Here is a 23198-nt window from a genome sequence, read left to right on the forward strand (position 1 = left end):
CAGCCTGATCACGGACTTGGATAAGTGTCTCATCTCGCCGATCCGGTGCTCTGAGGACATCGCACTTGTTCAGCAGGCGTTCCCCTACCAGCTTTCGCCCCTACCCTGCCGCTACCTGGGCGCGCCCCTCTCCGTCAGGAGGCTGCGGCGCTCGGATGAGCAGAAGCTAGTGGACGCCATCACCAGCCGTATCCCTACCTAGAAGGGCAAGCTGCTGAATGTGGCAGGAAGGACGACGCTGACCCGCTCCACACTATCTGCCATACCGGTGCACGTGTCCATCACGTGCTCCCTTTCGGCATGAGCAATCAGGCAGATCGACAGGCGCCGGCGTGCCTTCCTTTGGAGCGGCACTGACGCGGTCGCCGGTGGAAGCTGCAAGGTGGCTTGGCCGGTGGTGTGTACCCCCAAATGCTATGGTGGGCTGGGGGTCCCGGACCTTCGAATTCTTGGGTTTGCACTCAGGCTGAGATGGGAGTGGCAGAAGAGAGAGCCCGGTGCACCGGCCTAGACGCAATTGCCCTCTAAGCCTGAGAGGTTGGTGGATGCCATGTTCAGTTGCTCGGTACGTGTTGAGCTGGGGGACGGGGTCTCAGCTCGCTTCTGGACAGATGCGTGGTTGCCGGCTGGACAGATCAAGGCTTTCGCCCCGCACCTGTTCGGGGCCGTGGGCAAACGTTTCCTCAAGACTTCGGTGAAGGACGCCATCTTCCAGCACAGATGGGTGCGCCACATCTCTGGAGCTCACACTGCACCAGTGCTGTATGAGTACCTGGACCTTTGGGAGAAACTCGAGTCCGTTCAGCCTAGGCCGCTCGTGGGCGACCGCTTCGTATGGCGCTGGACTCCGGACGGCGTCTATTTGGCTTCGTCGTCCTACCGATCGTTCTTCCTCGGCATATCGTCCCTCTTGGGCGCCAGGGAGGTATGGAAGGCCTCGGCGCCACCGAAGGTGAAATTCTTTTTCTAGCTCGCGCTCCATTGGCGCATTTGGACGGCGGATCACAGGAAGAGGCATGGGCTTCAGGATTCTGCGGAGTGCGTCCTCTACGACCAGGAGGACGAGACAGTGGACCATCTGCTCGCTTCCTGCGTTTTCACAAGGGAACTCTGGTTTCGCTTGCTTCGCCCTAGCGGCTGGGAGCAGTTGTCGCCTTCTGCTCTCTCCTCTGTCGACCTGGTGGATGGATGGTCGGTATTCTGTGCCCACGCAACTTCGAAGGGGATTCGATTCCACCGTCCTCCTGGTCTCGTGTCGGCTCTGGAAGGAGCGTAATTCACGTACCTTTGACAACTCCGCGTCCACGGTCCAGCAGGTTGCGAAGCTGGTGTTGGAGGAGACCGACGAGTGGATCGCCGCCGGGTTCGTGGCGATCGCTGAGTTCTTGGTCGTTTCTTCTGTTGTCTAGTGTTTTCGTCGCTCGTCGCACTGTGCTTTTGAGATGTAATCCGCTATGCCTGTGTTTGTCCGGTTGCTCGTTTCGGTAAGACTGTGAACTTTCCTATCCTGGCAGCTCGCCGAGATAGCTGCTGTTTGTTTTGTTTACCCTTCTTAATGAAATACACATGAAGTCGTGTTCTAGGAAAAAAAAATCTCTCCCAGCTAGGCGATTGTGGTCTAGGTACTCATTCTGGTCCTAACGATTGGATGGCCTGTATTGCCTGCTATCTCTATCCTTTTGGTAGTTATTGTAACGCGCACCGTCGCGCCCCTGGAAACCATCACGGGAATGGCCCTGATACCCGCCTCTTGGATCTCGCCCTTCTTGAAAACTTTCTCTATTCTGACGGTCTGAGCCTTGATAACCACCTCTAGCTTCACGATTGTCATGGTAACCCTCCTTGCCCTGGCGATCTGAACCTTGGAAACCCTCTCTGCCTTGCCTCCCTCTCTGTACTTATCTCCATCTCTAATCTCCCTGCCTTGGAACTGTTTCTTCTCCATCTTACTCTATGCTACCTCAACAAACGATCTACCGTCAGTCGTTCGAGGGTGAATGCAACGCAAATGCTTAGCCTGAGCTCCAAACTTGTGAACGTCACTACCAGATGCTGGGTGACGCTCCGCCACCGGGTCCCAAACCCTAGTGTCTGATCTCTGTATCTTTGGGGTGAAGGAGTGAGACAACAGGTCATCAATAGACAGGCCCCCTTGTTGGGCTGGCCCAATAACTGCTTACCCTTTTTCGGCCCTTGTAGCCCATGATGCACTGTCCATCTCCTCTGTCCCCTTCGAACTGAGCTTTGTTGCCGTCAATGGCGGCACCGAACTCTCCAAATTCAACTCTGACAATTTCGAAGATCCCATTACTGACATCTCCTGTTCTTTGCTATTCCACATGAATTTGATCGGAAAATCCCCTACCATTATCGAATTGGAACCAATCGCAGCAATAGGCGGAGGTCTCTGATTATGCAAACGATCATGTCTGGTATCTTCCGCCGGCTGAGAATGTTTTGGTAAACCGAACGAGACCGTCGGCCTCCCCTGACCAGGTGTGAGTGGGGGAAACTTATCAATGTTGAGCCATTCTTCTAAGTTCAGCTCCTCCCGCTCATGGTCAATTCTGCTGATATTCCTCGAAATTGATTTTGTACCAATCTGGGGGGCTCTGCTTCGACGAATTCGACCTCGACTTGTTCAATTGGTTGCCCGATAACTCCAAGTCACCTTGGGGTATTGAGAATGGAGGCACCGCCAGCGTGAGCCGCCGGTTCCCCATCTGCACACCTCGAACAGAGCAAACACGAGCACCACAGGGAAAATCGAGGCTGACACCCGAACACGAACTCTAAGATCAAATCCGGAACAAACTCTTGAGGAATCCGAGCGCTCAGAGACAAAAAAAAAACGTCGGGAGGTTTCCCCGTTCTTTCCAGAACCGAGAGAGTCAAACTCTCGCGTAGATGGGGGAGACGAGGAGATACCTGGATAGATCGACGCGGCGTCAAATCCCGATTCGGATCTCCTACTTTTCGTCGGTGAAGGTCGGCGGAATCGACGCCGGCGAACACCGGAGTCGGAGCGCTGCTTTTCCGCCTATCAGAGCCAAGTATACGTTGTGTGCCTCATGGCAGTAATGGCGATCCACGCCCAGAACTCTTAAGCGCCGAGGGGTCATCCGACGGGCTAACAATCATCCTCGCGGTAGTGATGGGTAGCCGATTAAACGATTATTCAGCTGCACGCGACTAATAACGAACTAAAAATGGTATATTTCACCGTAGCGGGAAAAACAGAAAAATACCATTTTTAACTCTCCTATATTCGTTAAACTCAGCGAGAGTGCTGTCCATACTTTTGAGTACTACAAGGAGGATCCCAACAAAACTACACAACTCACCTCGGTGCTTATACAGTTATACTTTTACAAGTTTACAACAACAGATTCTGGGAGGAACGAAGGGAAAGAGCATCCCACAAAAGTCTCCCAGCAAGCATGCATCCCTACGACCCTACCCCTCTGTCTGCACATACTTAGGAATGTGGAAGCCCTCGATCTTGCGTGCGACATCATTTACCCCGACCTTTGTCTTCCCGTTTGCACTTGCTGCCTCCTGCTCGTCGCTGTTAGCTGGACCCAACTGCCAGATTCGGATGGTTCCATCTTCGGATCCTGATGCATAAGATTCACCGACAGGAGTAAACCGCACGCAGTGGACCGGACCATGGTGCCCCTTGTTACATGCTGTTTAGCAGAAAGCAACATAGCCACAAGTTCAGTGAGGATAGTCAGGTGCATAGTTTTTTGGATAATAACTTACAATAACAACAGCAATGGAATGAATATTCAACTGTCATGTAAAGAAAACAGAATGTTCAGCTTCTATAACATCTCTGAGCTACTTCAAATGAATGCTAATAACGGTTTGAAAAACAAAAGAATGCTAATAAAAAGAATGCTTGGAATGATCCCATAAGAAACAGAACACTTGTCGACAAGCAACATTTGTTTAACCACAGCTGTGAACCAGGCGGCAGCCGAAACAAACTTATATAATACCAGAAACAACTTTAAAGAAATGGTACCATAAACAGACTTCGGGAGTTCAGGTCTACAAGCAACTGGCACTTATTAAAAGAGAGAGGACCAAAGCAAATAAACAAGCAGAATATCAGCTACACTTTTGAATAAAGAGCCTACTGCATGGGCCAAGACCTGTCTCCCTCGAGAACTCGGTGGACTAGGCATCTCTAATCTCCAAAACCTTGGTTGGGCTCTCAAAATGCGCTGGCTGTGGTTACAAAAAATTGACCCCAGTCGGCCACGATTGAAGTTTCCTATTCAAGTTCATCACTATGTCCATGCTTTCTTCTTTATGGCAGTAACAACCAAGGTGTGAGATGGGGTAAAAACTTTATTTTGGACTGATAGATGGATTCATGGCCAGAGGATAGCCAATCTTGCTCCTCGTGTGTTTAGATTGGCTCCCAAAAGGACAGTGCTTGAGGCCCTTACTGGTCAGGCTTGGATTTCTGATATCCAAGGTGCATTGACTGTAATTGTGATTTCTGAATGTATACTGCTTTGGGATCTTCTTTCTGAGGTGGCCCTGCAACCTGGTGCGGAGGACTCAAATTTTCACATTTCTCGGCTAATGGTCAGTACTCCACTAAACTAAGACAGCATACGAGGGTCTCTTCCGTGGGAAATGATTTGGAGATACTGGGCCTGGGCAAATCCCGCTTCATTTTGTGGCTCGTTGCCCACGGTAGATGTTGGACTGCTGTTCGTCTTGCACACGAGACCTTCCGAATCCAGCCCAATGCCCTCATTGTGATCAAGATGAAGAGACGATCAACCACCTCTTGTCCTGTGTGCTTTCCTGGGAATTTTGGCTCAAGATTTTGCAAATGGTCGGCTATCGATCCTTGCTCCGCAAGCCGCGGAGTTCTCTCTTGTTGATAGGTGGGAAAAATCTGTTGTTGGAGTTGATAACCTGATTCGGAAGGGACTTAACTCCCTCATCATTCTAGGGGGTGATAACCTGATTCAGAAGGGACTTAACTCCCTCGTCATTCTAGGGGCCTGGACCTTGTGGAACCACCGCACCCGTTGTGTGTTTAATGGAGTTTCTCCTAGCATAGATACAGCACTTCAGCTTGCTTGTGAAGAGCTACAGCTGTGGGGTCTGGAGGCCTTTCCTACCTCCTTGTCCTTGAGCCAGATGTAAGTTCAATCTTAGGCCGAGGTCATGTACTTTAAAGGTGTGCATGGAGAATTGGGACAGTGTGGTTATGTGTTGTTAGTGTTCTTACCCCCCTTTATTTCTTCTTTTTAATATAATGATACGCAGCTCTGGCGTGTGTTTGAGAAAAAAATAATTTGAATAACAGACTAAGCAAAGAAGTAAAGATTCGTCAAGAATATTCTGAAACAAGTTGCAAGTATGATGACAACGAACTATAGACAAAACCTTGAAACAGAGAGACTGACAGACTTACCTAATTCTTCTCCAGTGAAGAAATCGAAGACACGAACCCACATGTCTTCTCCACCAGTGACAAATTTATTCCCACACTTCGGTTCAAGAGAAGCTGATTCCACTGCACATGGCATATTATAGCTCTTAACAAGTCCAAAGCTGCAGAAAAACAAGATATATTCTGTAAGCAACAAAGCCAACACATCTCTCGGCATTGTTAAAGTAAGGTACAGAAATGTCTTACTGATTTGCATCCCAAAACTTCACGCTTGAGCCATCAGTTGTCGTGATAAACCAACCATCTTGGCTTACTTCTGCGCTGGTGACAGGTGATTTGGTTTCAAGTGTTTGGACAATTTTCCCACTCCTTACATCCCATAACCTGTCAATACATCCCATAACCTGTCAAGAGGTGGTACCAATCAAGGAGAACAAAAAAAATGCATATCTTAAATTTAACATACTAAGCGATCTGGGCCGTGTCGCGATCTAGGCACAGTGTCAAGTGAGCACGGATCGGATCGTCGCATCCTTAGTGGCGCGCCACATCGGCGCCGGGTGTGGTGCAAAATGAGCAAGGGTCTTCACACCTACCTCGGCAGGTGCGAAGGGTAAGGAAGCTAGTCGAGCCAACTAGGATCCGTTTAGATAGCTGGAATGTAGGGTCCCTTATGGGTAAGTTAAGAGAGTTAGTGAACACAACGGTTAGGAGGCGTGTAAATATCTTATGCGTCCAAGAGACTAAATGGAAGGGGCAGAAGGCGAAGGAGGTGGACAATACCGGCTTCAAGCTCTGGTACACTGGGACAACTTCAAATAAAAATGGAGTAGGAGTTTTGATTGATAAGAGCCTCAAGGATGGTGTGGTGGAGGTGAAAAGGCAAGGGGATAGGATCATCTTATTTAAACTTGTCATTAGTGATATGGTCTTAAACATAATTAGTGCGTATGCCCCCAAATAGGCCATGATGAGAGTGCTAAGCGGCTTTTCTGGGAAGACTTAGATCGCTTGGTTAGAGCTGTCCCTAGTAGCGAGAAGCTCTTTATAGGAGGTGATCTTAATGGCCATGTAGGTACATCAAGTGCAGGTTTCGAGGCGGTTCATGGGGGTTTCGGATATAGTAGTAGGAACCAGGAGGGAGAGAAAATCTTAGACTTGGCCATAGCTTTTGATCTGATGATAGCTAACACTTTCTTTCGTAAGAGATAGTCTCATTTAGTGAACTTTAGTAGCGGCCAGTACTCTAGTCAAATCGACTTTGTCCTTACAAGGAGGGATAAACGAACATGCGTGGACTGTAAGGTAATACCTGGAGAATGTGTGGTCGCTCAACACAAGCTGGTGGTGGCTGACTTCCGCTTTCTGGTGTAAGCTCGTGGGAACAAACAAGCTAGGGTTGCTAGTACGAAGTGGTGGAAATTAGAAGGGGAGACATCAAAGGTCTTTAAGGAAAAGATCATTGAAGAGGGCCCTTAGAAGGATGAAGACGATGCAAACAGCATGTGGGAGAAGATGACAACATGCGTTCGGAAGGTTGCTTCAAAAGTGCTTGGAGTCACCAAAGGGAGCGGATGCGACTCGAAAGACATTTGGTGGTGGAATGAAGATGTGCAAAAGGCTATTAAGGAAAAGGAGTGCTATAAGTGTTTATATCATGACAGGTGTGCAGATAACATAGAGAAGTACAAGGTGACAAAGAAGACTGCAAAACGAGCGGTGAGCGAGGCAAAAGGACGGGCCTATGAGGACCTTTACCAACGTTTGAGTACAAAGGAATGAGAGAAGGACATTTATAAGATGGTTAGGGCTCGCGATAGGAAGACAAGGGACTTCAACCAAGTCAAGTGCATAAAGGATGAGAGGGAGCAGCTCTTGGTGAAGGAGGATGAGATCAGACATAGATGGCAAGAGTATTTTCATAAATTGTTCAATTATGAGAACGAGAACACCACCGTTCAGCTGGACGACTCGATTAATGACACTAATAGGCGCTTTGTGCGGAGGATTCAAGAATCAGAGGTCAGAGAAGCCTTGAAAAGGATGAAAGGGGCAAAGCGATGAGCCCTGATGGTATCCCAATCAAGGTGTGGAGATGTCTCGGGGATATAGCTATAGTATGGCTAACCAAGATGTTCAACAATATCTTTCGAACAAACAAGATGCCTGAGGAGTGAAGAAGAAGCATATTAGTACCAATCTACAAGAAAGGGAGATATCCAAAGTTATACTAATTATCGGGGAATTAAGTTGATGAGCCACACTATGAAGTTATGGGAGAGTCATCGAGCAGCGCCTACGAAAAATGACGCAGATATCAATAAACCAATTTGGGTTCATGCCCGAAAGGTCAACCACAGAAGCAATCTTCTTAATAAGACAAGTTATGGAGCGGTTTAGAGAGCAGAAGAAGGACCTCCACATGGTTTTCATTGACTTAAAGAAGGCTCATGACTAAGATAACAAGAAATGTTATGTGGTGGGCTTTGGACAAACATATATTCCCATCAAAGTACGTGACCCTCATCAAGGACATGTACAACAATGTTGTGACTATGTGTTCGAACAAACGATGACAACACAGATTACTTCCCGATTAAAATACATCAAGGGTCAGCCTTAAGCCAATATCTCTTTGCCTTGGTAATGGATGAGCTTACCAGAAACATACAAGGGGATATCCCTTGGTGTATGTTGTTCGCTGATGATGTAGTATTAGTGGACGAAAGCTAGGCGGGAGTAAATAGAAAACTAGAGTTATGGCGGTAGACCCTTAAGTCTAAAGGTTTTAAATTGAGCAAAACTAAAACCGAATACATGAGATACAACTTTGGTGGAGCTGCACAGGAGGAGGGAGATGTGAGTTTGGAAGGTCAAGTAGTGCCTAAGAAGTATACATTTCGGTATCTGGAATCGATGCTACAGAGGGATGGAGATATTGATGCGGACGTTAGCCATACAATCAAAGCAGGGTGGATCAAGTGGCGACAAGCTTCTAGCATTCTCTGTGACAAGAGGATACCACAAAAACTAAAAGGCAAGTTTTATAGAACGGCGATTAGACCGACTATGTTGTATGGAGCAGAATGTTGGCCTACAAAGATTCGACATGTTCAGCAATTGAGTGTTGCAGAAATACGTATGTTGCGATGGATTTGTGGTCACACAAGAATGGACCGAGTTCAGAACGATGATATACGTGATTGTCTAGGGGTAGCACCAATTGAAGAAAAGCTTGTCCAACATCGGTTGAGGTGGTTTGACCATGTCCAAAGGAGACCTCCAGAGGCACCCATGCATTGTGGAGTCCTAAGTCAAGCTAATAATATGAGGAGAGATAGAGTAAGACCGAAATTGATATGGAGGAGGCAATAAAAAGATATTTGAAAGCTTGGGATATACCTAGAGATTTATATTTGAATAGGATTGCTTGGAAAGCAGCTATTGAAGTGCCTGAACCGTGACTTGGGGCTATTGGTGGGTTTCAACTTTAGCCTACCCCAACTTGCTTGGGACTGAAAGGCTATGTTGTTGTTGTTGTTGTATCTTAAATTTAACACATGTTTTGACAAGGTACTTGTTAATACATAGTTCAGCTTAACATTATTTTAATTAGAGTTCTTCAAAAAAAGTGCAAGGAAGTTTCTAGAAACCTGTAAAGGGCAAATAATCAATCTTATTACCTCATGTTCCTATACCAAAATCACTGGATTCACAGATGTATATGTCCATATTGGTATTTGCATTAATATGTACGTTGACACACTTTGGACAGTGACATACTTCTGGTGCAGACTTTGCTACTAAAAAGACACAGTAGAGAGAGATCAAGATATGATCCACTGTAAACTATTTATAAAAATTTTAATACAAAAGCATACTGTGGGGATCTCCCCCACAGTTTTTAGCGTAAAAAAAAGATATGATTTCTAGGTGTTAGAATAGGCGCCTAAGGGGCCTGCTATGGGCCGGCACCAAGCCTGTTCGGCTGGTAGCCTAGGGGCTGTTAGAGTATTAGGAATAGTACCACATTGCCTAATCATGTGAGATGTTAGTCCCATGTACTCTATATAATCAGCCCATGAGGCCCAATGCAATATATTAATATTCCTCCAATTATATTCTCTTTCATGGTATCTGACTAGGTTAGGTCTTCCGCTGCCCAACCCACCCCACGCGCGCCGGCACCAGCCGCGCAGCGCCCTCACGTGCCGGCAAACAGCCGCGCAGCCCGCCCATGGGGTCGTCCTCTCCACCAACCCCCAAGGGCGACGAAGATAGCTCCGCCACCTCGCTCCAGGGTGATGAGGTCGCTCGGCGCCTCGCCAATGAGCAGGCCAGCGAAGCCGCCGCCACCGCGCAGCGCCTGGAGCGTAAGCGCGTGGCCAAGGAGGAGGCGCGTGATGCTGCTCTGGCACGCGCTCTCGAGGCCGAGCAGCAGGCCGCAGCCGCGGCCAAGGAGCGAGACGACGCCGCCCTGCGCGCCAGCGAAGCCCTTGTGCGCGCGGCCATGGAACGCGCAGCCGCCGCTGCTGCACTCGCACCTGAGCCATCGGGCGGCGCCTCTCCACCGCCTGGAGGCGCCTCTACGCCAGCCGATCTCCGAGCGGCCATGCTCCACCACGAGGCCGTGGCGCTGCTCCAGCTTCACTCCCAGGCTGTCGCCGTCAGCAACATCCGGAACCACGTCACCACCGTCCTCGACGTCGACTCCGGTAACTTCAACCGTTGGTGCGATCAATTCCTGCTCATCCTCGGCAAGTTTTCGCTTCAGGGCCATGTCCGCGAAGAGCCTCCAGTCCCAATTTCCCCCGATTGGGCCCGGATGGACTGCGTCGTCAAGTCTTGGATCATCGCCACGCTCACGGACGATCTTGGCGAGATCATCCGTGCCCAGGGCTCCACAGCTCGTCACGCCTGGCTCGCCGTCGAGTCGCAGTTCCTCGGAAATCGGGAGGCCCGCTCCATTCAGCTGGAGACGCAGTTCCGCAACTTCGTCCAAGGCGACCTCTCCGTCACCGATTTGTGCCGCAAGCTGAAGAAGATGGCCGATGATCTCACGGCCCTCGGCGAGGTCATCACCGACCGCACCCTCGTCCTCAACGTCATCCGCGGCCTCAACGAGCGCTTCGCCCACGTCGGCACCCTGCTACGCCGCGCCAAGCCCTTCCCCACGTTCCTGGAGGCCCATGAGGACCTCATCCTCGAGGAACTCACCATGGCAAACCGCAAGGAGACTCCAGCAGCTGCCCTTGCTGCCACTACGACTCCTACAGCAGCTCCTCCTTCGTCCAGCACCGGCTCTGGAGGCGGTGGCGGGGGCTCCAAGCCTTCCAACAACCGCCGCAACAAGCGCGGCGGCGGCGGCAAAGGTTAGGGCAGCAGCGGCTCTTCAGGACAGGGTTCCAAGGCTCCTACCGGCAACAACCAGCAGCAGCAAGCTGCTGGACAGCAGCAGCAGCAGGCTAGAGGGGGGCGCCCTTGGCCGAGCTTCTACAACCCCTGGTCCGGCTCCATCCAGATGTGGCCAGGGGGCCCTCGACCACCTCTGGCGCCCATCCCGGTGCCTCCTCACCTCCAGGCGCAGCAGCAAGCGCAACACCAGCAGTAGCAACAGGCCCTGCTCGCCCAGCAGCAGCAGGCGCTTGTTGCTGCCCACCAGCAGGCTGCCGGTCAGTGGGTCGCTCCGGGGTATTACAACCCTATGACCGGTCTCCCCTCTGGGGACCCGACGGACCTCGCGGCGTCATTCAGCACGACGTCGCTGACCCCTCCTTCGAACAATGAGTGGTACTTCGACTCAGGTGCTTCTTCACACATGACAGCTCAGTCTTCTTCTCTTTCACATACTCAACCTTCGCGGTACCCTAACCCTTCATCTATTATTGTCGGTAATGGCTCCCTTATTCCTGTCATTGCAACTGGCTCCACAGAGTTATCACCTTCTCTACGTCTTAATAATGTTCTTGTGTCGCCACAAATTATTAAGAATCTTATCTCTGTTCGCCAATTCACTATTGACAATAATTGTTCTGTTGAGTTTGACCCCGCTGGTTGTTCTGTGAAGGTTCTTCCGTCTCGGAAAGAGATCGTCAGGTGTAATAGCTCCGGGCCACTGTACCCACTTCGCCTTCCACTAGCACTCTCCTTTGCCGCTCAGGGCTCCTCTCCACTGTGGCATCGGCATCTTGGGCATCCCGGTCATGAGGCCTTGTCAAAGCTAGCGTCTAGTGTGTCTTTTTCTATTCAGGATTGTTTAGATTTATGTCATGCTTGTCAGCTAGGACGTCATGTTCGTCTACCTTTTCATGTGTCCACCTCTCGTGCGTCTAGCAAGTTTGATCTTATTCACTGTGATTTATGGACCTCTCCAGTTGTCAGCATCTCTGGTTATAAATACTATTTGGTCATACTTGATGATTGCACTCATTATCTGTGGACATTTCCTTTACGACTTAAATCTGACACTTTCAGCACGCTTGCTCACTTCATCGCCCACGCCTCCACTCAGTTTGGCGCCTGCGTCAAAGCCGTCCAGTGCGAGAACGAGAAAGAGTTTGACAACTCCAGCACCCGCCACTTCTTCCTCACCTAGGGCATCCACCTTCGCATGTCCTGCCCTTACACCTCGCCTCAGAACGGTAAAGCTGAGCGCATTATTCGCTCTACAAATAATGTTGTTCGCTCCCTACTCTTTCAGGCGTCCATGCCTCCCTCCTACTGGGCGGAGGCTCTCTCCACGGCGACTGTTCTCCTCAACATATTGCCCACCAAGACTCTAGAGTTCTCCACACCTCATCTTGCCTTGTTTGGCAAGCCACCCACATATGATCATCTGCGAGTTTTCGGTTGCAAATGCTACCCCAACATGTCCGCCACTGCTATTCACAAGCTTGCTCCTAGGTCTGTCCTGTGTGTCTTCCTAGGCTATTCAGCTCATCATAAAGGGTACCGCTGCCTTGACCTGTCATCCAATAGAGTCATCATCTCCCGGCACGTCATCTTCAATGAAACGGCCTTCCCTTTCGCTGAGCGTCATGGTCCCAGTACTCCAGCAGACCTCGAGTTTCTTGCCGATGACAGTACTGATATTTGTGCCCGCTCCTATTGGACCGTCGCACAAGTGTTTACCTGCAGGGACTCCCTCCAGCACCTTCGACGCCACCCGCACCCCTGCCGGTCCCCGTGCGGCCGTGCCTAGGGCGCCCCTGGAGCCTCCCGAGGATGCTGAGGATCCTCGGACACCCGCACTCTACGTTCCCCCCGCCCTGCGGGTGTCAGGGACGTCCACCGCGCCACGCGCGGCCACCAGGAGTCTCTCTTTCGCGCCACGCGCGGCCCTGGAGCTACCCGACGCGCTGCGTGCAGGCTCGTCTTCCTCGGGTTCTCCGGTGTCTCTTCAGGCACCCCGTGGGCCACCACCAGGTTTCCCACCCCTCCGGCCACCCTGGCCGCCCAGCGACTTCACGTACGTCTACAGTCGTCGACAACGGGAGCTGCCGGCTGCCCCGACTGCGGCCCCAGCCGGCCCGGCTGCTGCACCGGCCGCCCCCACTACTGCTGCCGCTGCCCCGCTACCCAAAGGGGCGGTTCCTGCTCCTCCGGCAGCCAACCAACACTCCATGGGCACACGATCGAAGAGCAGCTTCAGGATGCCTTCTATCTACCACGCCGTGCCTCTCTCACCGGTGCCGAAGACCTTCCGTAGTGCTCTTGCCGACCCCAATTGGCGAGCAGCTATGGAAGAACACAGTGCTCTCCTACAGAACTACACTTGGGACCTTGTGCCTCGTCCGCCTCGGGCCAATGTTGTCACTGGGAAGTGGATCTTCAAGCACAAGTTTCAGTCTGATGGCTCCCTCGAGCGGTACCATGAAAGAGAATATAATTGGAGGAATATTAATATATTGCATTGGGCCTCATGAGCTGATTATATAGAGTACATGGGACTAACATCTCACATGATTAGGCAATGTGGTACTATTCCTAATACTCTAACAACCCCTAGGCTACCAGCCGAACAGGCTTGGTGCCGACCCATAGCAGGCCCCTTAGGCGCCTATTCTAACACACCCCCTCAGTCGAAACGTCAGCCACTCTGCACGTTTAGATTGGACCTGAACTCCGTGAACACTGAAGTAGGCAGCCCCTTGGTGAAGATGTCTGCATATTGCGGAGCAGTAGGAACATGCAGAACACGAAGATCACCAATAGCAACTCGCTCCCGGACGAAGTGAAGATCGATCTCAATGTGCTTGGTGCGCTGATGTTGCACCGGATTGGAGGACATGTAGACGGCACTGATGTTGTCGCAGTACACCAGTGTGGCGCGCCGAAGAGGGGCACGTAGCTCCAAGAGAAGCTGTCGCAGCCAAGTCGCCTCTGCGCAATACTCGGCTTCAGCACTTGATCTTGACACTGTATTCTGGCGCTTGGATGACCAGGAAACAAGATTGTCGCCGAGGAACACTGCATAGCCCGAGGTGGACCTGCGAGTGTCCGGACAACCAGCCCAGTCAGCGTCGGTGTAGACAACAAGATCAGTCGGAGTAGACGGTCGCAGCAGAAGACCGAGGTGGAGTGTGCCCCGAACATAGCGAAGAATCCACTTCAGGGCAGCAAGGTGAGGCTCTCGAGGGTCATGCATGTGAAGGCAAACCTGTTGAACAGCATATGCAATATCTGGGCGAGTGAATGTCAAGTACTGAAGAGCTCCTGCAAGACTGCGAAAGTCTGTAGCATCAGACACTGGGCCCCCCTCAGCTGCAGCAACCTTGGAGTTGGTGTCAACTGGAGTAGAGCACGGCTTGCACTCAGCCATCCCGACGCGATCTAAGATATCCAGCATGTACTGTCGCTGTGAGAGCAGAAGTCCATCGCCGCATTGTTGAACATGCATCCCGAGGAAGTGATGTAGTTCACCAAGATCTTTCATGGCGAACTCCCGCTGAAGAGCTGAGATGATCCGCCGAAGAGAATCTAAAGACGAAGCTGTGAGGACAATATCATCAACGTAAAGCAACAGGTAGGCTGTGTCTGATCCGCGCTGATAGATGAAGAGAGAAGTGTCTGACTTGGCTTCAACAAACCCAATGGACAGCAAGTAAGAAGCCATCCGACTGTACCAAGCACGAGGAGCCTGCTTCAAGCCATAGAGCGACTTCTTCAAAAGACAAACAAAGTCGGGATGAGCTGCATCTTCAAATCCGGACGGCTGCTGACAATACACTGTCTCAGTCAAGTCGCCATGAAGGAAGGCGTTCTTCACATCCAGCTGGTGAATGGGCCAGCGGCGACAGAGTGCCAAGGAGAGCACCATGCGAACAGTGGCAGGCTTCACGACAGGGCTGAAGGTTTCATCAAAATCCACACCAGGCCGTTGGGTAAAACCACGAAGAACCCAACGCACCTTATACCGCTCGAGGGAGCCATCAGACTGAAACTTGTGCTTGAAGATCCACTTCCCAGTGACAACATTGGCCTGGTGTGGATTTTGATGAAACCTTCAACCCTGTCGTGAAGCCTGCCACTGTTCGCACGGTGCTCTCCTTGGCGCTCTGTCGCCGCTGGCCCATTCACCAACTGGATGTGAAGAACGCCTTCCTTCATGGCGACTTGACTGAGACAGTGTATTGTCAGCAGCCGTCCGGATTTGAAGATGCAGCTCATCCCGACTTTGTCTGTCTTCTGAAGAAGTCGCTCTATGGCTTGAAGTAGGCTCCTCGTGCTTGGTACAGTCGGATGGCTTCTTACTTGCTGTCCATTGGGTTTGTTGAAGCCAAGTCAGACACTTCTCTCTTCATCTATCAGCGCGGATCAGACACAGCCTACCTGTTGCTTTACGTTGATGATATTGTCCTCACAGCTTCGTCTTCATATTCTCTTCGGCGGATCATCTCAGCTCTTCAGCGGGAGTTCGCCATGAAAGATCTTGGTGAACTACATCACTTCCTCGGGATGCATGTTCAACGATGCGGCGATGGACTTCTGCTCTCACAGCGACAGTACATGCTGGATATCTTAGATCGCGCCGGGATGGCTGAGTGCAAGCCGTGCTCTACTCCAGTTGACACCAACTCCAAGGTTGCTGCAGCTGGGGGGGGGTCAGTGTCTGATGCTACAGACTTTCGCAGTCTTGCAGGAGCTCTTCAGTACTTGACATTCACTCGCCCAGATATTGCATATGCTGTTCAGCAGGTTTGCCTTCACATGCATGACCCTCGAGAGCCTCACCTTGCTGCCCTGAAGCGGATTCTTCGCTATGTTCGGGGCACACTCCACCTCGGTCTTCTGCTGCGACCGTCTACTCCGACTGATCTTGTTGTCTACACCGACGCTGACTGGGCTGGTTGTCCGGACACTCGCAGGTCCACCTCGGGCTATGCAGTGTTCCTCGGCGACAATCTTGTTTCCTGGTCATCCAAGCGCCAGAATACAGTGTCAAGATCAAGTGTTGAAGCCGAGTATCGCGCAGTGGCTAATGGAGTTGCAGAGGCAACTTGGCTGCGACAGCTTCTCTTGGAGCTACGTGCCCCTCTTCGGCGCGCCACACTGGTGTACTGCGACAACATCAGTGCCGTCTACATGTCCTCCAATCCGGTGCAACATCAGCGCACCAAGCACATTGAGATCGATCTTCACTTCGTCCGGGAGCGAATTGCTATTGGTGATCTTCGTGTTCTGCATGTTCCTAATGCTTCGCAATATGCAGACATCTTCACCAAGGGGTTGCCTACTTCAGTGTTCATGGAGTTCAGGTCCAGTCTAAACGTGCAGAGTGGCTGACGTTTCGACTGAGGGGGTGTGTTAGAATAGGCGCCTAAGGGGCCTGCTATGGGCCGGCACCAAGCCTGTTCGGCTGGTAGCCTAGGGGCTGTTAGAGTATTAGGAATAGTACCACATTGCCTAATCACGTGAGATGTTAGTCACATGTACTCTATATAATCAGCCCATGAGGCCCAATGCAATATATTAATATTCCTCCAATTATATTCTCTTTCACTAGGAAAATAGAGGAGCTTCAGTGCAAACTTTAATTATTATTTCAAAATTAAATGAATTCGTAAAAGTTGAATTCTCAATTATGTCTTTGTGTTCGCAGTTTAGCAGGGCCCAACTCCAAATAACAGCCAACTCTGCCAGGACCTATCAATAACAGTTCAGCATGCTTACTTTGTATACAAAATCAACTTCTACGCAGCAAATTGGCAATACTAATCTGGAGCTACAAATAATGCAGTTAACAGTACATGCAGACAAACCTCACACCACCTAAATCAGTGCAGGAACTTAGTATAGTTTGGTCACTATGAAGCCAAGTGACAGTTCTGACAGAACCAGGTGATTTGTCAATTTCTCTTGGAGTTGCATCTGGGCGGTTCAAATCATATATACGCAATATCTTCTCAAAACCTCCTGTAAGCAACATGTGGGTATCCTGCAAGAAACATTTGTGTTTTTGATGAGATATAAATCTATGCATGCAGAAAACTCTCTGAGTTAATGCGGCAAAAAATAAACCGAAGGAAAGAAAACAATTCTGTAGGGATTCAAAGAAGTTTAAAATGATTTAATGGTTAAATTTCTAGAATTAGTCATAAGAAGGTTATCTTCAAGATGGACATTTCCAAAACCTATTTGATGAGTAAGGTAACTGGGGTTGAGAAAATAAACCTCATACAGAATTTCAGACTAGACTAGCAAGTCATCTTGCTACAGTTCAGATTTCAGAATGTACACAACTGGACAAGTAGCTATACATAATAATGAAACTACATATTCTCCAAGAAATAGAAGAGGCATAATGGATCACCTTGTTAAATTAGAAAATTCCAACCAGAATCACATGAAGGTTGAATAAATAGAGTTAAATGGAAAGGAAAGTGTATGATAGCTTAGAAGATAAGAAAGAATTGAAATTCTACTGTTTCATCATAAACTAATAACTTTCTTAGACAATGCAAGGCTGTGGATCACTTCGAAGTATGATATCAACTAAAGCCACTTAAAAACTTGTGATGATCAGATCAGTGATGTTTACATCGGTAATTCAATAGGATGCTAATTTAAGGTCAATTGGTCAATCCAAAAATTGTCATAGAATATTGATAAACTTTTAGGCATAATTATAGTGTTTTTAGACACTTCCTAGACAAAGTGTGCATAAATCATCAATTCTAGCCATCCATGCAACCACACGAAAGCAATGGGTACAGACATTTTTGGCATTATTAATAACCAATATGATAAACAGGTGTTTGAAATTTACAACCCAAAATAATACAAATAATCACCATTACACTCAACCAATAAAAATAAAGGAATGTGTTGCAGGTCACCAGGAAAAAAAGAATTGATCGGAACAAGGTGACAAAAAGGGTAATAAAAGCAGCCAACAGAATTACTTGACTACAGGAGATGAACATGTATGATGCTTCAATATGGTAAGACCATAACCTCAGAAAAAGCACATGCACGGACAATATGCTTGTGTTCGAAGGAGTGGAGCACATCGCCTGTTAGTGCATCCCATATTTTTCTGAAAAAAAAAGAGATAATCAACACATATTCCCAAAAATGGAAACAGACAATCTAGAGCATCATTTGGAAACTGAGCTTATATGCCATTCATGTAAACCATCCCATGTCATTTTGACAGTTCATTTTTTTCATTCAGGTAGCTGGTGCAAAATCCATCCAGTAAACATATTATTCAAAGATATAGAAGGTTGGTTAACTTAAATAGAATAGCATTTAGCCATTTACACTTTCGACTTGTCTCCAAGTCAAAACATCCATGCAAGAAGTTAATTTTGTGTTTCTTGGTAGCGTTATTTCACATAGTTTGTATCATATTTGCTTCTGATAATGATAATGTACTAATAAACAGCCAACTTGAGATAACACAAGAAAAAAAATCCACCAGAGAATGGTAAACAGATGATCAATTCAGATGATATGCAACATCCTTCAGATGCAGCACGCAGAGCATTGGTGTCAAGGCAAGCGCTCCATACAGCGCCTTTGTGGCCTTGAAATGTCCCAATCCAATCTCCAGTTTCACCATTGCGAAGCATTGGATTTGAGTCTGCAAACAAAACCATGCTATCAATAACAGCGATGCAATAAGCAAGGTACACTAATCCAACAATAGATGAAGCTCACACGGTGCAAATTGTAACTGATGACATTGCCCCTGCACCGTATAAATATGGATACACTCTTCACCAGAATTTATGATATGATCCAGTAGAAGTGAACTGCCGAACAAATAGTCAATTTTTTTGCGCCAACTAATAATGCTAAAAAATCTAATGATTGTTGTACAGTAAAAACTATAGGAACTGACTATTTAGCTAAACCAAAGAGATGCCTAAGAGGCTAAGATACTACTTCCAACAAGGAATCCAAATTTATGCATAAGCCGAACAAGTAATTAGGCTCAAAAGAACAGTTATATGGTCAACACTCAACAACGTTAGTATCAGGTTCAGCTTAAGCCCTGAAAATTACAACAGTTCCTCAGTTTTGCTATGTTAAAGAGCAATGACCCAAGTCACTTCAACACTGACTGCCATGGGATTGGACGCAAACAAGAGGTGGTCTCATCTTTCAGTGACTCAACGACTTGTTTTGAACTTGAATGCACACAAATTGCAGAGCCAGCTAAATGAAATGAGCCAATGACAAATGAATAGCATAGCCAATTTATCAGGTATTGACAATTTGATAGTTCAATCTCGCATTTCAAACAGCAACTGGACTGGAAGCTAATATAATAAAGCATCCATGTGTAAAGATAAACCAATACAGATCCAGAATCTGGACCAGGGTCTCTGTGACAGTTACATCCTTACCAACATGAACGACATCAGTAGCAGAGTGTACATGACAACAAAATCCACCAGTATCTATGAAATTAACTGCATTTTTCACCTTAGGAACCCTCTATTCTTAATCATCGTGCAATCCACATTCCACAATATAACCCACACACTCACTCTCAATCTATAAATCAAGCAACAGTGACGGATTCAGGGATGGCGTACCTTTGCTGGCGCTGATGAGGAAGTAGCCGTCGGGCGTGACGGGGCTGTAGAAGAGGTCCACCACCGGGCGCGAGTGCCCATGGCACACCGTCGGCACCGCCACCTTCTTCTTGTCCATCCCTCCGCCTCCCGCAAATCCTAACCTTAGTTTCAAACCTCACCGCCGCCACCGAGCACAACCTAAAACAGCGCGGCGCACTAGCCCTAGCCCGATTAAAAAAAGGGGAAAAATCAGGGTTAAATTGGGGTCCGTGCCTGATCCGGATCTGTGGTTTGATTTGTTATTTGTACACAGAAATTGTTCCTGGTGTTGATGGTGGGATAATTACAGCGATGGGGGTGGAGAACCTACGGATCGGGGATCTAGTATTCTATACTAGTGTGATACGAAACAGGCGAATAGACGAAGGAATATATATTTTTTAAAACCTCACTCAAATGGCTTCGTTTTAATAAGCTTTTATATGGAGCGCACGGAGCGGGAGTCGGGCTCGCCACTCCGGTCGCTGGAGAATTTTTATTTTTAAATTTTTTATTTAATATTTTAATAATAATCGCTACTAAAAAAAATTTAGGCATTTAACCATTTAGTCATGTAACGTTGTCGCGCTATACGTATTAGCGCGGCAACATATGCTACGTTAGACGACGTTTCTAACGTGAAAAATGCTATCACGCCACTCCTGTTGACGTGAAATTATTGTTCTATCGTGCCAACGGGAGCAGCATGACAAGATAAAACCTTTGAAAAAATCATAACTCTTTGATACGACGTAGGATGGAGATGAAATTTATATGAAAATTGTAGCTCTCGATGAGATCTACAACGTTCTAATTTTGAGTTTTTTTTTATTTAAGGTCGTTAAGATGCTCAAAAAATAATAACCGTGTACAAGTGCCTATCGCATTAGAAAAATAATATCTTTTTTTTGTATTTTGTCAAATCAAAATACTTTTTACATTAAAATTATAGCTTTCAATGAGATCTATAACTTTGTAGTTTTGAGTTTTTACATTTGAGATCGTTAAGACACGAAAAAAAATATACAATTTCAATGGCATAATAATTGTGTACTAGCGTTTGTCGCATTAGAAAAATAATATCATTTTTGTACGGTGTCAAATGAAGATACATTTTATACCAAAGTTCTACAAGTTTATAGTTTTGAGTATTTATATTTAAGGTCATTAACATACTCTAAAAATTAATATAAAGTTTTTATAGCATATTAATCATGTATCAAAGCTTATCTTTTTAGAAAAATCTTACGTATCTTATTTGATGTCACATAAAAATATTTTTTAAATACAAATTATAGATCACTAAGCTCTAACTTTAATATAATAAATACCTTCATTTAACATGATACTAAAATAATATTATTTTTCTAATGCGATAAGTGCTAGTACGTGATTATTATGCTATTGAAATTTTATATTATTTTTTTGAGTATTTTAACGGCTTTAAATGTGAAAACTCAAAACTATAAAATTGTAGATTTCATAAGAGCTACAACTTTGATGTAAAAAATATTTTTATTTGACACCATATGGAAAAGATATTATTTGTCTAATGCTACGAGCACCAGTACGCGGTTATTATGCTCCTGAAATTTTATATTACTTTTTTAGCATTTAATGTTCTCAAATGTAAAAACTCAAAACTACAAAGTTGTAAATGTCATCGAGAGCTACAATTTTCATATAAATTTCATCTTCATCTGACGTCGTATCAAAGAGTTATGATTTTTCAAATGCTTAATCTTGTCACACCACTCTCACTGACGCGACGGAACAATACTATCACCCCAGCGGAAGTGGCATGACAGCATTTTCCACGTCGAAAAACGCCGTCTAACGTGGCGGATGTTGACACGGCAATGCATGTGGCCACGCCAACGCATATGGCGTGACAATGTTATTTGACCAAGCCAACGGCGCTGGCGCGATCAAAAGGGATTAAATCCATAATTTTTTAGAGCGATTATTATTAAAATATTAAATAAAAAAGATTATAAAATAAAAAAATCTCACTGCTCTCGTTTATACACATAAAATATTTTCATGTCGACGGACAGGAAAGCCTTTTTTTAGCTGTAACTGAAACCGTTTCTAATGAACATTAAAAAATGTAATTTAAAATTCAAAAAATGTAATTTAATAAACAATTCTTCAATTATTCTTTTACGGGCAAATTCTTCAGTTAATTTATAATAATAGTAGAAAATCAGCAGGTCACTTGATTGTGCACAAGCCGGCGGCAGACGTTCCATTTTGCTCGGCAGGACCTCGCACGGCTTGGTGCAGACCATAAAGGTCACATCCAAACCTAGGCAGTTTTCAGCCCACATGTGCAAAAGAGATATACTCTCTCTCTCTTAATAAAAAATGTTGCAATGTAACATAGGTTTCATGTTGGTCAAACTCTTTTTAGGTTTGTAAAAAATATTAGCAATGTTTGTAGCTCTAATAAGTTTATTATAAAACTATGTTTAAAGATTAATTTAATGATACTGATTGTAAACTATAAATATTAATATTACACTGTATATTTAGTTAAAGTTAAAAATATTTAACTTCTCAAAAATTGATAAATGATACTCTCTGTGACACCGAGAGAGTAGAATCTAGACTCAATAGGCCTAAGTATTGTTTACTCCTCACCGAGATGTATAAGTTATTATTACTGAAGAAACTGACCAGGTTACTATTCCCCTAGGCATGAAAACGATCTTTACTCATAAATGTTAATGTTTATTTTATGGTATTGGTTATGATTTTTTGCATTTCTTAACTAAAAGTTTTATTTCTTCTTGTATTATTTAATCAGAATATATTAAACTTATAGTATAAAAATCATACATTGTCATCATATTAGTTTTCTTATGTCCGTGCACCAATCAAAACACACCTTCTCTACACTTACCTGGTCAGGCAATATTAACGACTTTCTAAACAACTTCTAGGAAACAATATTTGTCTGGACAGTTTGTCCATACCTCTAACCAAACACACTCGCAAAAGAATATTGCTAGAGAGGGTGAATAACCTAATTAAGAAATCTAGCAAAGCATAACAGTAGGCGAAGAGGGTGAATAAACACTACAAGTAGCTATGTTTTGCAAGTCTAAAGTGATCGAGTGACTCCTACATAAATTATTGATCAAGATAAACACTTACTAGGTCATTTTAGATGATAAAACTAGCTTGGTTTGCTTTCTAAGGTGACAAAGCCTAAAAGGATGGTTGTTATTTAGAGGAAAATAAAAACAAAAAAGCAAGGTTGCGAGATGAACCGTGTGCGCAAGCAAATGGAGTTAGGGCATAAAAAACCACAACATTGGAGTTAGGGCATAAAAAACCACTATATTCAATGGACCTAGTGAAAATGGAAAAGGTGTTTTTTTTTGTCTTCATACCATATTATATTATAGTATTATAATGTGAAAGAGACTCTAGTATAGTGGTTTTATATGTTTAGTAGCATTTTTAGATTCTAATTTTAATATTGATGGAAGCCAATTTAGACAGTTAAAAAAAACTTCCCTCACCCATAAAGTTGGAGTTTGTGGTTTTTTCAGCCATTAAATTAAATTGTTCTACCTAAGTATCGAATGCCTTGGAAGGTCATACTCGTTAGTTGTTTTCTTTATTATAACTAGCATACATATATATTTGCATTGTAACAAAATATACAATTTATGTCATGTGCTCTATATATTTTG

At 46.2% G+C, this 23198-nt stretch overlaps 1 protein-coding gene and 1 pseudogene across 1 annotated transcript; both read right to left on the reverse strand.

Moving 5' to 3' along the window:
- Positions 1–2723, reverse strand: part of LOC136465317 (uncharacterized) — a 29020-nt pseudogene extending 26297 nt beyond the window's left edge.
- A 522-nt stretch (positions 2724–3245) lies between these two features.
- Positions 3246–19866, reverse strand: LOC136466841 (uncharacterized). Its single transcript, XM_066465349.1, has 7 exons — positions 19474–19866; positions 18377–18512; positions 17882–17963; positions 16687–16862; positions 5672–5809; positions 5447–5586; positions 3246–3689 (listed from the first exon to the last, which is right to left on the reverse strand). The coding sequence occupies exons 1-7, from the start codon at positions 19589–19591 to the stop codon at positions 3457–3459; spliced, it is 1023 nt and encodes a 340-aa protein (XP_066321446.1). The 5' UTR covers positions 19592–19866; the 3' UTR covers positions 3246–3456.
- Between the last annotated feature and the right edge of the window lie 3332 nt (positions 19867–23198).

The sequence above is a fragment of the Miscanthus floridulus genome, chromosome 7 (assembly GCF_019320115.1).
Source record: "Miscanthus floridulus cultivar M001 chromosome 7, ASM1932011v1, whole genome shotgun sequence".
In the NCBI taxonomy this organism is placed as follows: Eukaryota; Viridiplantae; Streptophyta; class Magnoliopsida; order Poales; family Poaceae; genus Miscanthus; species Miscanthus floridulus.

Coding starts and splice junctions, on each gene's coding strand:
- LOC136466841 (XM_066465349.1), bottom strand. CDS start 19,591: ATGGACAAGAAGAAGGTGGCGGTGCCGACGGTGTGCCATGGGCACTCG. Junction 16,863..17,881: donor GTGCATGTGCTTTTTCTGAG/GTTATGGTCTTA, acceptor TGTTTCTTGCAG/GATACCCACATGTTGCTTAC. Junction 5,810..16,686: donor ACTGATTTAGGTGGTGTGAG/GTTTGTCTGCAT, acceptor ATGTATTGACAG/GTTATGGGATGTAAGGAGTG.